The following is a 16,396-nucleotide window of genomic DNA, read 5'->3' as shown; positions in this document are numbered from 1 at the left end:
ATTTTCATGGCTTCCCGTCTCACATTTAATCCATTTTTAATTTGTGTGTATGGTATATAAGAATGTGGCTCAGTTTCATTCTTTTGCATGTAGCTAGCTATCCACTTTCCCTATACCATTTATGGAAGAGACAGTCTTTTCCCCATTGTATATTTTGGCCTCTTTGGTCATAGATTAATTGACCATATAATTGTGGGTTTATTTCTGGGCTCTCTATCCTGTTCCATTGATCTATTATGTCTATTTTCGTGCCAGTACCATACTGTTCTGATTACTATAGCTTTGTAGGATAGTTGGAGTCCAGGAGTTAATACCTCCAGCTTTGTTCTTTTTTCTCCAGATTGCTTTGGCTATTCAGGGTCTTTCGTGGTTCCATACAAACTTTAGGATTTTTTTGTTCTAGTTCTGATATTTTGATAGGAACTGTTTGAATCTGTACATCACTCTGGGTAGTATGGACATTTTAACAATATTAATTCTTCTAACCCATGAGCATGGAATCTCTCTCCATTTATTTGTTTTGTCTTCAATTTCAATCATCAGTGTCTTACAGTTTTCAGAGTACAGATCTTTCACCTCTCAGTTAAGTTTATTCCTAGGTATTTTATTCTTCTGATGCAATTGTAAACGGGGTTGTTTATTTCATCTTCATTTCTGTTATTTCATTATTAGTGTATAGATACACAAGAGATTTCTATATATTGACTTCATATCCCACAACTTCACTGAATTCAGTTATTAGTTCTAATAGTTTTTTGGTGGCATCTTTAGGGTTTTCTCTATATAGGACCATGTCATCTGCAAGTAGTGACAGCTTTACTTCTTCCTTACAAACGTGGATGCCTTTTATTTCTTTTTCTTGTCTGACTGCTATGGCTACGACTTCTAATACTATGTGGAATGAAAGTGGTAACAGTGGACATCTTTGTCTTGTTCCTGATCTTAGAGGAAAAGCTTTCAGCTTTTCAACCACATGATATTCACTGTGGAGGTGTCACACATGGCCTTAATTATGCTGAGGTACGTTCCCTCTCTAAAGTGGAAGCATCACTTTATACTCAAATCAGTAATGTATGAGCATTACTGTTGCTCCACATGCTCACCAACATTTGATGTTATCAGTCTTTTCCATTTTAGCCATTCTGGTGGCTTTAATTTGCATTTGCCTGATAATTAATGACGCTAGAATTTTTTCATATGATTACTGGCCACCTCTCTATCTTCCATCATAAAGTATTTGTTCAAATTTTCTGGTCATTTCTTAAATTAGATCATTTGTCTTATTACTGAGTCATAGGCGTTCTTAACATATTCTTAATGTCATATTTTCCCAGTCTGCTGTCCATTTATTTTCCAAAAGAAGCCTTTTGATAAGCAGAAATTGTGAAGGAGTTCAGTTTATCAATTTTACCAATTGTAAAGTAGTTCAATTTATTTTTCTTTTATGGTTAATGTTTTCTGTGCCCTTGCCTAAGGGACTTCTGTTTACCCCAAAGTCCCGAACATATTTTCCTATGTCTTCTTATAGAAGCTTTATGATTAGGTCTAGGATCCGTGCATATGCAAATTTCAAAGGGACACAGTCTTTGCTCTCTTTGCACACAGTACCAGTTGTAGAGAAATTCCAGTGCAGTGAGATGCAGCCAGGAGCAGAGGACTGAGGAGGTCTACACAGGAGAGGCAGGAGTACTTAATGCTTTTATCACATACTTGGAAACTCTCAGACCGTCAACTGTACCCTTTGGTTTTAAATATGGAAAAAGATACTGGGGAAGGTAAAAATATTAGTGGTTATAGCCAGTACCCTCAATGAGGCCACCATCTAAAATAAAGATCACTAGGGGCGCCCGGGTGGCTCAGTCGGTAAGCGTCTGCCTTCGGCTCAGGTCATGATCCCAGGGTCCTGGGATCGAGCCCTGCATTGGGCCCTTGCTCAGCGGGAAGCCTGCTTCTCCTTCTCCCACTCCCCCTGCTTGTGTTCCCTCTCTCGCTGTGTCTCTCTCTGTCAAATAAATAAATAAAAAATCTTTAAAAAAAACAAAAAAATAAAAATAAAATAAAATAAAGATCACTAGACTTGGCCTCCAGTCCATCAGAGTTCCCACTGATTCTTTCATGGACGCTATTAAAGATGAAAGATTGGAATACTCTGATCAGTAATATACTCTTTCGTTCTTCTTCCATCATTTGAATATAACGAGAAACCAAATGATAAACACTACATTATAAGTGGAATTGCAATCACTCCAAGCCCCAGAAAAGATTCTTAATGGAAAAATCTTGGGCACAAGTGCTTCAGAGCCCCAGGAAAACACTTAACTGAAAAGCTCCTCATTGGCCATGGGCCTGTGAGCCTCAGGACAAAGCCATGTTAGGTCAGCATAGACATCCACAGCACAAAATCCGGGGAATATGAAAGAGTCCCAGGCAAAATTTTAGGCCAAGATCCTTACAAAATTTTGAGATGAAATCAAATTCCCAAACTTATTTCCAATCCACTGCTCTTTTAGGGAATATTAATCAAAACATCTTTGTTCTAACTTTTCAACAGGCTGTGCAGCCACGAAGGCCGAGCCCACCAGGGCCCAGACGTTCACAGGAAGCTCCAAGTGGAAAGTAACTCAAAGATTACTCAAGACAAGTAGCTTTACTCCTAAGATGAACTCTGAGGAACTCGATTGTTAATTCACTATTCCTTTTCCAACTGGAAAGTAAGTTCACACCTGCTTTATTCCACTAGAAACAAAGCAGTAATATTAGCAGGAAACTCAGACTTAGGAAGAGTCTCCTGGCTATCTGGAAGGACGCAGAGACATAGGAATCAGAAAGACCCAAGTGCCAGTCCCAAATCTGGACATTACTAGCTCTGGTACTTTCCTTATTAATAAGGATAATAAAATCTAATCATGATTGTTGGAAAGACTAAATGAGATAACGTGTATGGTCAGCATAGCTTAAAGCTCCCGATGAGTGTTCAAGAAACGAGAAATACCATTGTTAATTAATGCCTTTGATGTCACCAGTGTTAACCCAAAATTAGCCAGCCAGAGATGCTCCCGAAAATGCCTCACCAGCCTTTAGCCTTCTCAAACGTGGGCACTTGCCGTGACCTGAGGAACAAGGCTGTGGCGGTCACTGAGAGATGGGCTGGCGACAGCACACACCAGCAACGACTGTGAAACAGGGCAGAGAACCGCGGAGACCGCACATGCTCAAGTGTGGGAAACACATTCTGTTTCTACCCACATTTATTTCTAGCCGTGATTATACAGAGAGAAAATATATATTCAAAATTACACAAATTTCCATATATGTGTGTCAAAACAGTTTGGAAAGGAAAGAATGTAACTCTCTTCCCTACATCCCAAAGCAGGGTTACCAGGCTTGTACCAAGGACCTTTCTTTAAAAAGCATCTGCTAAAGTAACTGGATCCATTTTTGGTTTTAATCATTCAAAGGGAAAGGATTAAAAACAAAACAAAGTTACATAAGACCTGTTCCCTCGATGGTTGACAAGGTCATGGAGGAGACAGACAAGCCGACAAGGAATCACTCTGCTGAGTTCCCAGCGCCATAGAAGATGGATGGAGGGATGGATGACGGAGGGGCAGTTGTGCCCCCACTCTTAGGCTGGTACCTAAAAGGCTCCTAGAGCAGGTGTACACACCTTGTGCTCAACACCTTGACAAACATTAAAGAGAGATGAAACTTTAAGAACAATCAACACCCTTGGTCAGCACACACCCGAAGCGGCAGAGCAAAGCCAAAGCCTGACTCCTGCTCATCCTGGTAGCCTTGGATTCATTCTTGGATGATCTTAGAAACCAAGTCCTCTGGCCTCAAGAAGTCCTGCCTACTTTTACCATCTTCAGATTTAGTGAGCAAGCAAGCTGAGCTGTGGTTTGAGGACTGCACAAACTTGGACTATGTCTTTCTTAGCGTTCATTTTCTAATTCTAAAGAGTCCTGAGTTTTTTTAAGTATATTCTCCATAAAATCTATTCCCCCCAATGACAACTCATGGAGCCTGAAATTAAAAGCCAATTAAATAAGACTGTACACAACCCAACTGTCACCCACCCATCATCACTTTCTTCATATCCTCTCCTGCCTGACTGTATTAACACCTCCCTCCACCAAGCTCACAAAACACAGATTTGTCTCCTCAAATAGAACACGAGCTCCATAAAAGAGGAGACTACTCCATATTCACCTCTGAGTTCCTAGCATATTATAATATCAATGGATGTAATTATCAACATGGCTCTTTCCTTTAAAAAATCTTTTTGGGGGCGCCTGGGTGGCTCAGTTGTTAAGCGTCTGCCTTCGGCTCAGGTCATGATCCCAGGGTCCTGGGATCGAGCCCCACGTCGGGCTTCCTGCTCAGTGGGGACTCTGCTTGTCCCTCTCCCTCTGCCCCTGCTTGTGTCCCCTCTCTCGCTGTGTCTCTCTCTGTCAAATAAATAAATAAAATCTTTTTTAAAATTTTAAAAAAATAAAAAATCTTTTTGGATATTTAAATGAGACCTTGGGAGAAAGGCAATGTTGGTATGTTCAGGATCCAACATCGTGATTCAAAACCCTCTGAGGACCTTTTTGTATTGACTGTTCATTGATTCATTCAAAACACAATTTCTCATTCCAGGAGGATTTATATATTTCTGCCAGGAGTTTGTGGTCACTCTCATGCCAGGAACTTTAAATTAAATCCTCAGTTTGGGTTGCTTTTTTCCTTCCAACAAGATTCAGAATTTCCCTATTTTCTTGCTTTGAGTAGTGGGATTTTTTTTTTTTTCCAGTTCACCCTTCCATTAAATATGGCTTGGGGGCGGTCTCGGCTTTACACATGGGTCTGCCATCCAATTCCCAGTGGGGGCAGGCCAAAGGTTTATCGCCTGTCCCTCCTATATGGGCTGCTGGAACTGTGTTCCCAGAGCTAGGTGGCATTCGCTGGCTTCTGAGGCTCACTTAACTTCCAGGATTTGTGCTTTCTAGTCGTTTTGGCCCCTGAGGATTTCCTCTTACTTTCCTGCTATACATTTTGAAAAACTGGGGAAAAAAGTTTTATTTTTTAATCAGCATTTTTTTAAAGATTTTATTTGTTTACTTGAGAGAGAGCAGGAGCAAGAGTGAGTAGGGGGAGCAGAGGGAGAGGGAAAAGCAGGCTCCCCACCGAGCAGGGAGCCCGATGCAGGGCTCGATCCCAGAACCCCGGGATCGTGACCTGAGCCAAAGGCAAACGCTTAATGACTGAGCCACCCAGGTGCCCCTTAATCAGCATTTTTAAGGAACACATGCAAAGAGGGTTTTTGAGAGTTGCTAGACCATGATATTGCCAAAACAGAAAATACACTAGTTATCTTCTGAACTTACACATTATTTGATATTTTTTTCTACTAACAGACATTTTTTAATTAAAACAATAATTAAGAGCCCAAATAGGATAGAGACTTAGAGAGGCATACAAAATAAACAAAGGGGCAAAGCCAAAAAATAAGAAAACCATCTACAAGGTTAATAAAATACATAGACTACAGATGAAATCAGCAATTCTTAGAAATACCTGATCTGAACATGACAATGAGATAAGATGTCTTTCTTTTCAGGAAACAACCAACATAAAATAGAATCAATTAAAGCAAAAACTGGAATTGTAAGTTAGGCAAATTACAGAAGGCTACCAACAACATGGGCCTCCTTCCTGGAAAAAAGGCAGATTTGCTGGCTCTGAATTGTGTAACCTGAGTCCAGGCGAGGGCTGTACAAAGTGAGTGCTCAGTAAGTATCTAGTTAGTGAAATAAGTGATAAAGAGATATGGGGGCGCCTGGGTGGCTCAGTCGGTTGAGCATCTGACTCTTGGCTTCAGCTCAGGTCGTGATCTCAGGGTCGTGGGATCGAGCCCTGTGTTGGGTTCCCCACTCAGCACGGAGTCCGCTTAAGACTCTCTCCCTCTGCCCCACCACCCCCCCAGCTCGTGCGCGCTCTCGCTCGCTCTCTCTCCCTTTCTCTTAAATAAATAAAATCTTTAAAAAAAAGAACAATGAGTTTCAATGACAGAAATGCTAATACTGTCCACCTGTGTTATAAAGTATGTCTTCACTTTCAGGGATCAATGTTGCGGGGTCCTCAGAGTCAAGGATTTTATGAAAATGCTCAGCTCGGGGACAGACCTCCTCGGTGAATCCCACTCACCGGTGACACTTGACTGAGATGCTCTGAAGGCACGTCAACCTCCACCTGCGCACAACCTCCCTGAGAGCTGCTCAGGAACACTTAACGCTGAGCCGGGAACCGTGCTGCACACTGCAGACCTGTTATCTCACTGAAACCTCACAACAATCCTGGGAAGTCGGGGCATTAGCAGTCCAACTGATTAGAGAAGTTCTGTTTCCTTACGTGAGCCGTGCGAGTCACACAGCTACTAAGTGGTAGAGCTAGGATGAAGACCCACTTGACTGCCAAACCTCAAAGCCGCCTCCTCTACGCCATCCCGTCACCTCCTGCCCAGCCTTCCACAGGCTGCCAGAAGGGTGATCCTTTATAGCACTGTACGCCCTTGCTTAAAATCCCCAGCGGCTGGACAGCGCTCTCAGGATAAAGCCTAAGGGAGACCGCACACAGCCGACCAAGCCTGCGCGGTCCGTTCCTGCCGCCTCCCCGGCGCCTCACGCACACCTGCCTGCCCGGCCCCGTGTGCCTCAGCCCCTAAGCAGCCATGCTCCCTCCCACCATGGGGCTTGCCACTTGCTTTTCCCTTGGACTAGAATTTGAATTTTGTATAACCCTGGGCTCCCATGCAGGAGTACTCTACCCTATAAATCTCAAACAGCGGACTCCACTGCCACCCTCTTCGACGCGGATCCAACACCGACTCTCAGAAAAATGCTTTCATAGGATGAACCTCAATCTTGTTCTTTAGGACTTCCCTTCATTGAACCTTCATCAGTGCTTGTGGCTCTGTTTCAACAGATGACTGGCAAAGTATTTAGTAAGCTCACTGCAGGGGTCGTGACGAGCAAGCTAGACCATGTCAAGAGTTGGCTCTGGTCACAACTGCAGGAACACCACCCTGGGGGACAGTTCCCTCATTCTCATGAGCGCTGCTCCATCACTTACAGCTGTAGGTATTTAATAAACACAAGTGCTAATTAGCCAAGCTCCCTAAACATGATCCTCTTCAAAGAGTCATACGAATAAGGCTTCGAGTACAGCACTCTTACTAGAAATTTATTTTGAAACTGATAGCCCTAGCTACTCTACACATCTGACTTAAAGCATCTGACTAAATACACCCGAAGGGATTTTTTTAAAGAAATTAAGATGAATCCATCCTGAATAGGATCCCAGTATCATCCACACTGTGCCCCACCCCAGGATCTGGTTTCTCACTCTCACGTATGTGTTCAGGTAGCATAACCTGAAGCTGGGTTTCTCGTTTATAAAATGGGAAGAGAGAGACTGTTGTGAATAGATTCATTTAACAAATATAGATCTGGCACCTACTAAATAAAATCTTAGGAATACACAGATAAATGATACATAGTCCCGCCCTCAGGAAACAAAGCCTTTTCGTTTACAATAGCATTAAAAAGAATGAAATAATGAGATAAATTTAACAAAAATGTATAAGACTTATACACTGAAAACAATAAGAGATCAATGAAAGAAATTGTAAGAGACCTAAATATATGGAAGACACCTCAGGTTCATGGGATAGAAGACAATATTAAGACACCAAAACTCCCCAAACTGACCTACAGATTCAGCTCAATCCCTATCAAAATCCCAGCTGGCTTCCTTAGAGAAATTGACACACGGATCCCAAAATTCACACAGAAGTTCAAGGGACCCAGAATAGCCAACACAATCTTGAAAAAGAAGAGCAAAATTTGAGGACTCACACTTCCCAACTTCAAAACTTACTACAAAGCTACCATAATCTGATCAGTACGGTACTGGCGTTAAGTATGGATATAAATCAATGGAACAGAATTAAAAATCAAACCTTACATGTACAGCCAATTAATTTTCCACAAGGATGCCAGGACCACTCAGTGGGAGAAGAATGTCTGCACAACACAGTGCTGGGACAAATGGGTCTCTGCCTTCAACAGAATGAACTTGAACCCAACTGCATATGATAGAAATTAACTCAAAATGGATCAAACACCTAAAGGTACAAACTAAACCTATAAACTTCCTACAAGAAAACAGTAAATCTTCGTGACATTGGATTAGGCTATGGTTTCCAAGATGCAATACTAAGAACATGAGTGATAAAAGAAACAATAGATAAACTGACTTCATTAAAATTAAAAACTTCTGTGCTGCAAAGGACATCATCAAGAAAGTGAAATGACCACCCCCAGAAAGGGAGAACATTTTTGCAAAGCGTGTATCTGATAAGAGACGAGTATCCAGGATATATAGCAAACTCTTAACAACGGAACAATAAAAAGAAAACAAAACCCAATTTAAAAACTGGCAAAGAATTTGCATGCATATACAAATGGCCAATAAGCACATCATCAGCCATCAGGGAAATGAAAACTTAAACCACAATGAGACATTTCACAGCCAGCAGGATGGTTACAACGAAAAGATGGACAACAGCGGGCATCCGTGCGGCGGTGAAGACGTGGGACCTCTCACGCACTGCCGTCCACAGGAGAGGGGTTTTGTGGGAAGCGGGCAGCTGCTCTGCCAAACAGGCTGGTGGTTATGCAGACGGTCAGACACAGAGCCACGGGATGACCCAGCCACGCCACTGCTAGGTGCACATGCCCAACAGAACTGGAAACGTATGTCCTCACAAAAACTTGCACATCACTGTTCACAGCAACTTTATTCAGAAACAGCCGGAGGTGGAAACGACCCAATTTCCGTCAACCAATGATAGAATAAACAAAGTGTGGCATATCCACGGCTGTTAACCAGCCGTGGAAAAGGAGGAAGTACTGATTCCTGCCACCACATGGAGGAACCTTGCAAACGTCATGGTCAGTGAGTCAGCCAGACCCAAAAAGATAAATACTGTCCTTTTAGGTGAAAAGTACACACGTGTTCATTGTACTACTCTCGTGACTCTTCTGAAGACTTGAAATCTTTCAAAATAAAGTGTAAAGTCCTCACAGGAGGGCTTTAAGGATGAGATGCGGACACGCACATAGTGCTCCTGATACAAGGCCTCGCAGGCCCGCACGCGGTCCTGAGCACCGCACTCCCCACAGCGGTCTCCTCACGGCCACCAGACACACGTTGGGGAGGGCCTGCTCTCCAACAAGCGTGCTTGGCCGGGGGACTACAGACACCCCACGGCCCCGGCTCTGGACTCCGTGTGCATTACCAAACTGGTTATTTAAAATGTATCACTTTAATAATCAGTTCCATTTTTAAGTAACTACTAGAGTAAGCAGCTTAGAATTTCAAAAGGCAGTGTCTGTGATTCTGTTTATGCATTTATTTACATTCAGCCTCATTCTAAAAAAAAAAATCTAAATCAACTTTTAAACGCAATTTAGCAACAATAGCAACAAAAAGATAAAAATGAGGGTGGGGAGGGCGCCTGGGTGGCTCAGTTGGTTAAGCGACTGCCTTCGGCTCAGGTCATGATCCTGGAGTCCCTGGATCGAGTCCCGCATCGGGCTCCCTGCTCGGCAGGGAGCCTGCTTCTCCCTCTGACCCTCCCCCATCTCATGTGCTCTCTCTCTCTCATTCTCTCTGTCTCAAATAAATAAATAAAAAATCTTTAAAAAAAAAAAAAAAAAAAAAATGAGGGTGGGGAGAAACTGAGGATGGAACAAACGGATGGAAATCAGGAAAATGCGGGCGGCGAAGGAGGTGTACTTCCGTAAGGGCGACTGCAGCCTCCGAGAGCTGAGGCAGGAGGAACAGACCACAAGCCCCCGTGCCCCCGTGCCCCGTGCCCCCGTGCCCCCGTGCGCCCGGCAGGAAGACCTGCAGCAGCACCGGCAGCTCGCCCTAAGCAGCGAGTCCCGAACCGGCCTTCCCATCCCGGAGCACCTGTGCTAACCGCACGGCTCCCGCGGGCTGCGTGGGCCGCCTGCTCCCAGCCCCCCCCTCCCGTCAGGGCGCTGGGCTCCAAGGCCAGGACTGGGCCAGACGCTGGGGCTTCCGGCAGCACCTCAGCTGGAGCACCTCCGCTGGAGCACGGCTGGCGGCCCAGGCCCACCCCCGTCTGCTCCCCACAGCTCTGACTTCTCTCCTGCAGATCTCCTTCTAGGCCTGCTCCCCACTCAACCCCTCTCCTAAGTACCAGAACGCCACGCCATATCTTGTTCAACCAGACATTTCTCCGTCCCCCTCCTTTCCCTTCTCAGTAAGGAACTCGACCTCCCTCCCTCCCCACGCAACTGTTTCTTTCTTTGGAGAACTATGAACTCCCCTCACGCCGTCCTGAAAGCCGGGTGCCCTGCTGCGGGAACTGACACGTCTGAGTCTTACCTATGCTGTATCTTCACACTTCTCCCCTCTATTGTAAAAAGCCTTTCCTGAATCTCCCCATCCCTCTGATTTTGAGCTTAATCTGACATAAAGTTCCGAGGTTACAATTATCATGTGCATATCTACCAGCTTTTGCTGGGTTTCCTTAGCAACAGCTTCATTAAGGAACTGCAGCAAGAAGTTTAAAGAGGCTATTCTTATATCTGAACAGAGTAGCCTGCAAAAAATTTCAATGGCTTTGAAGAGAAAATTAACCAGAGACAAAGAGGTCACAGATTCTAGTCAAGAGCATCATGAGCCAAAATGTCCTTAAATGGCCCAGAATCATTCCTGAACGTCAAGGTGTACGGCAGACCTCAGTGTGGGATGGACATACACCGGTCCTAATGATGCTCTTGCAGCTGCTGGGGTACGGGGCTTTGTCCAGGTTTTTCAAACAGTTTCTTACTACCACTTTCTCTTACTGTCACCTATCATTTCCTGTAAAAATAGTTTATTTTATAAAAGATTACAATACTTCAAAAATAAATTCAGAATGGGTGAAAGACTTAAATGTGAGGCAGGAAACCACCAAAATCCTAGAGGAGAACACAGGCAGCAACCTCTTTGACCTCGGCCGCAGCAACTTCTTGCTAGACCTGTCACCAGAGGCAAGGGAAACAAAAGCAAAAATGAACTATTGGGACTTCGTCAGGATAAAAACGTTCTGCACAGCAAAGAAAATAGTTGACAAAACTAAATGGTAACCTTCAGGATGGGAGAAGATATTTGCAAATGTCTTATCAGATAAAGGGCTGGTATCCAAATTTTATAAAGAACTTCTCAAACTCAGGCCCCAAAAAACAAAAAATCCGCGGGAAGCCTGCTTCTCCCTCTCCCACTCCCCCTGCTTGTGTTCCCTCTCTTGCTGTGTCTGTCTCTGTCAAATAAATGAATAAAATCTTTTAAAAAAAAGTTTAAATAAAAAAATAAGAAATAAAAGATGTGCATTTGTGCCCGCACTGTAAGGACAGCATCCCAGGAACAAAACCTTCCACGGCCCCCGGGGGTGTTGGGCCTCGAGGCCTCCTGCGCCCCCCCCACGCAGTCCCATGGCTTCAGGCCTTCTCGGTGCCCCCCCCACCCCACCCCCCCCGACTGTGACACTTGCAGAGCTGCCGCAGGGCAGAAACCATGTCAGTCCTGGACAAGCGCGTCTCATCTAAACCAATCCTTCCCACGGCCAGGAAAGCTCGCCATCCTACCATCTCACATTCCGAGACGTTAAGAGAGGGGCGGAGTGATCTTGCTGAAGGCTCCGCAGCTAATTAGGGGCAAAGACAGGGCGTGAGCCCAAGCCCGTCTGACTGCCCTCCAGGCCTGCAGGACCCCGCAGCGTGAACTCCCAGGAGAACCCCCCACACACACCTGATGAGCCCAGGGTCTCCCCACTCACAAGGTCTGGCCCCAGCCTGCCTACGAAGTGGCTTCCCCTCACGAGCAAACCGCTCAGGCCACCGAGTGACCGCCACTCCACATTCCAAGTCTCTGTGGTGCTGTTTCCCTTACACTAAATGTCCCAAACGCTGCAGGATTTTTCTTTGTGGTTTATTTGTTTGTACTGGGTTTATTGGCTTTCCTCTGTTTTTGTCTCTCCCTTCGGTGTCTTACTCGCTCCAGCAGCCTCCCTGCCCGTCTGTGCCGTGGAATCACTGTGACGAGGGGCCTGAGGGACAGTGAGGTGCTTCCCAGGAGAGGGAAGGAGGCACAGAGCGGCCACATCACCTGCCCAAGGGAGTAAAGCCAGAGCCCCTGTGCTTAAGTGTATGCTAAAATATTTATCATTTTATAGATTATGGCTATAACATAGGAGGTATCAAAAAAAGTAGAAGGATACACACCAACCCAAAGACGTTCATTAGCTCCAATTTTGTTTCTATTTATTCCTATTTTGAAAACTAAGAATCTCTAGTCAATATGGCAAAGTATTAAAATGTATTAAATCTGGATGCAGAAGCCTGAGCGTCTTCTTACTCATATTTTTTGTGTTCACAACATAAAATGACTCTAGTCTCTCTCCCCTCTCCCAGCCACTACCCTTCCTCTTGCCTGAGCCCCAGGCCCACATATCCAACAGGCCTTTCACTACAGCCACCACTGAACCTATCACCTCTCCCCCAAGCGTCCTCCGCAGCTTCCCCTCGGAGCACAGGACGAGCAGCACCGAGCCAGAGCCTGGCGGCGGTCCAGCTGACCCTCCCCCGCAGTCCCCCGTCGTTCCCTTGGTACCACCCACATGTGTGTACCGTCCGCTCCCTCTCTCCCTTCGGCAGTCCCACACTCAGGTGGAAGCATCCGTACTGCCCACCCGACCCCCACATCACTCCTCCCTACTCGAGACAAATGGGATCGTATCATTCCCGTGCTTATAAGGCCTTTCCTCTAAAACCTACTGTGCTTAGAATAAACTGCAAACCCTTCCCCTGGCCAACAAGACCTCCAGCTCTGACTCGGGCCCCCTCTCTCACGCTCCTGCTCCAGGCTGTCTCCACATGGTCCGGCTCCTTCCAGGGAATGTGCTCTCTCTGATTTCAGACTCGCTCCTGCTGAGCCATCTTCCTGGAACGCTCGGGTCCCACCTCCTCCTCTCCTGGCTATCTCCTATCCATCCTTCCCATCCCAGCTTGAACCTCACTGCCTCAGACAGCCCCGGACCCCACACCCTCCACCACCACCGAACTAGCTTCAGTCCATGTGCCACTTGCTCCCCAGCCCCCTTTTCTCACGCACCCCACCGCCGAAGGTCTAGCTTTACCACGAACCTGTCAGCTCGCGGAAGGCGGAACCTGCCTTCTCCCCCCCCCCAGCACAGCCTGTGCTCGGCAAACAGCTTTGCTGTTACAGTTGCCTGTGTTCCTCCCCCAGCCACGGACCCTCAAGCAAGCTGCTGAACTTGTGAGACTTGGTTGCCCCGTCCATAAAAATCCAAGTTACAGTAATTAGCCAAACGTCTCAAAGCTTTCTAGACCAGCAGCTTCGTGATTTTGCATTAGCAACCTACAACTAAGAGTTCTAATGATTTTGCTTTAGTAAAATCCTATCCAGATGCAGACTGAGTAGCATTTGTTGAGTGCTTACTGTGCAACATGAGCTGTAAAACAGACTTCACGTTCCAGAAACCCAACGACCCACCCAGGGTGACAAATGGCCGTCACGTCCCAAGTGACAAGAGTGAGGCAAGAGGCGCAGAGCTGCTTCAAGGGCGCAGAGCTGGCAAGAGGCAAAGTGGTTTCTCCAATCAAGAAACAATTTTAAGGACAGAAAATGAGGGATTTTGAAAGTAAAGTATCATAATGTGAAGAAGTAGAACAAGGAGTGACATTAATTAGGACATCAAGTTCTGGCCACAGGGCTGGCACCTGCCACGCTGAATCCTAGCGCAGCAGAGTCTGATGGGTTCGTGACAACAAGCTCCAAAGAGCTGCACGAACTCTTCCGCGAGCAGGAGGATGCACACCCACCTGGCGAAGATTAATGTAAACGGCATTCTGGAGAAACTCTGAGGCTTCCATGCTCCGCTTCTGAATGGCGAGGACACGCACAGCCTTGACACACGCTTCTAACTCAATCACTCCGGCGTTCTTGTACTGTACGGTAGAAAGGAGGAGCCTCGTCAAAAACAAGAGTAAAGATTCTCTGTCGTATCATGAAAGCCGTACTATGGGGACTCCGGGACCCCGCAGGGCACTTCCCCAAGCTCAGGGACCTGACAGCACACCCCACGATGGGGACAGGGGGGATGGAGGTTTGTGTTTGAGAAAGTCCATCTGTTATGGGTCAGAAGAGGTTGGTGGATTGAGCCTACAAATGCACAAGAGCTGGATATTTTACAAAATTTCAAAATATTGTCAAAGGATACCTCCCTCCATTTCCACTTAGCATCTCCTGTACTCTGCAACACCGTTACGCTCTCTCACACCTGCTGAAGTGGTAAATCCATTTGACTTTGTAGCAAACGTTCTAGCTCCCTGTATCCTTGTGTGCCCTGCACTTAAGTGTCCCATGCCTTTCTGGTTTTCTCTCCAAGTGACTTAGTCCTGCTTCTCAGCCCCGAGATGGAGGACAAACAAAGACAGAGGAGACAGAAAAGTCACCCCGGCCTTCACCCCGCACTCGATAGTGATATTGGCTGAGTGCTCTCAAGCCTCACCGCCAGTGCTCACAGCTCTGCCCAAGGCAGCTTCCAGCGGGAGAGCTGCCACGTGTGTGGCTCAGAGCCTGGAGCCTGGAGCAGGCTACGGAGCACCCCGGGCCCAGGCCCCGCGCCCTCTCTCCAGCGCCCGTCCCCCGCCCGATGCTACACTGCAAAACTCTGCATGCTCGCTGTTCTTCTGCCTGTTTTCTTTTCCGTTCCTAACCTGTTTTATCTTTTTTCCTAAGTATCCTGAGCTGGAGTGATTTTCAGTTGAAGTATCTGAAAAAACTTGCATGTACAGAGGTGAGTCCCTGTACATGAGCGCCCGAGGGTAAGGAGGTTCCCTCACCAATACTCTTCGCGGGCATCAAACATTGGGAGTCACCACATTCCATCAGCCAGTGTGTGCTGAGAGCCCTGAAGGGCTGGCAGGCCTACCCGCCCGTTTCCCAATTATGAAGAAGCAAAGGTAGAATCGCTCACGCTTCTTACTAAAGTTATCTCTATAAGGCAGACAAAGAAATCGCTGTGCTGGGAAGGGTAGGCCTCTGTGTTCCCCTCTTTTTAAATATGTGACATGTCCATAATTTGTGATATATACAACAATTATCAGACACACTTATGAAAAGAAACTATACCTCCCTAACTACCAACTCTGAAGTCAGAGATCTACCAATTTTTATAGACCATTTAACAACAACAACAAACATAAGGACTTTATTCCACTGAAATTAAATAACTTCTTTTCCTTCAAAACCCTTAAAACCTCCACTTAGGTGAGAATAAAAGTCAACTCCATTTTGTCACATATTTTACGTTATATTTACATATTTTTAATTATATTACAAAGAGATTTAAACTGCGATCATAAAAAAATTGTTCATACATTAGTAGAAAGGTATCCACAATCAGCGGGGATTAGGAAAAGAAAGGACAGTTACTAACAACCTACATACCTAGTCTCCCACAAGCATTTTCCCAGAACACAAGCACAGGGACCAAGCACCGTTCTTAGTAATTACCTACCAGCACAGGTCTCCGCACAGAACCATACAACCAATATTTCAGGAATAAATGAGGGAATTAGCTCATTCAATTCTAAAACAAAAACCCTAAAACAAATATTACCCTTAATTTATGTCCCAAAATGAGACTGAAAAAAGGTAAAGTTTCTCGCCCAAGGTTACAAAGCTAGTAACTGGTGGAGGCAGGATTTGAACTCAGGTCTGTCTGACTCCAAAACTAAGGTGGAAATATTCCATTAGGGACGAGGTGACCTTCACTGGAGAGGCCACATGAACATAGCTAAAGGCAGGTGAACATTGAGACCTCTGCCCAGACACTGTAACTCAAGCGAGGGTCCTCTGCCTCTCAATCCAGCTGTCTTTTCATCTGTGTATACAAGAAGACAGAAGACCTAGCTTCCGGTCCAAATACTGCCACTGTGTGACTTTGATAGAGTCACTTAACCTCTCTGGGCTTTAGTATCTCAGCTATGGAAAGGTATGGGGCCATATGTTCTCTACGGTTCCTTCCAACACCATTATCTCGGCAGAAGGTCTATGTCTCCAGTCATCTCTTCTAATATGAGAGAATTTCCTTATCCAATAAAAAATCATTCATGAAGCCACCAAGAGTCTGCTTAAGAGATTTTGCAATCACTCGCAATGAATGAAAACCAAAGGCGGTGCTTCTCCCTCGGTGAGTGGGAGGTAGCCTGATGAGTGTGTGTGTGTGTGTGTGTGTGTGTGTGTGTGT

At 45.6% G+C, this 16,396-nt stretch overlaps 1 protein-coding gene across 10 annotated transcripts in view; it reads right to left on the bottom strand.

Moving 5' to 3' along the window:
- Positions 1 to 16,396, bottom strand: part of TRAPPC9 (trafficking protein particle complex subunit 9) — a 582,880-nt gene that overhangs the window by 487,785 nt on the left and 78,699 nt on the right. For 9 of the 10 annotated variants that reach the window (XM_078071955.1, XM_078071953.1, XM_078071956.1 and 6 more), the window contains one exon: positions 13,965 to 14,090. The exons of the other annotated variant lie outside the window; for it this stretch is intronic. In XM_078071955.1, coding sequence (XP_077928081.1) covers positions 13,965 to 14,090 — 126 coding nt within the window. The remainder of the gene's footprint in view (positions 1 to 13,964; positions 14,091 to 16,396) is intronic. 10 annotated transcript variants of the gene reach the window in all.

Source organism: Halichoerus grypus, chromosome 5 (assembly GCF_964656455.1).
Source record: "Halichoerus grypus chromosome 5, mHalGry1.hap1.1, whole genome shotgun sequence".
Taxonomy (NCBI): domain Eukaryota; kingdom Metazoa; phylum Chordata; class Mammalia; order Carnivora; family Phocidae; genus Halichoerus; species Halichoerus grypus.
The sequence above is the reverse complement of the archived record's forward strand: the minus strand, read 5'-3'. Positions and strand labels throughout refer to the sequence as shown.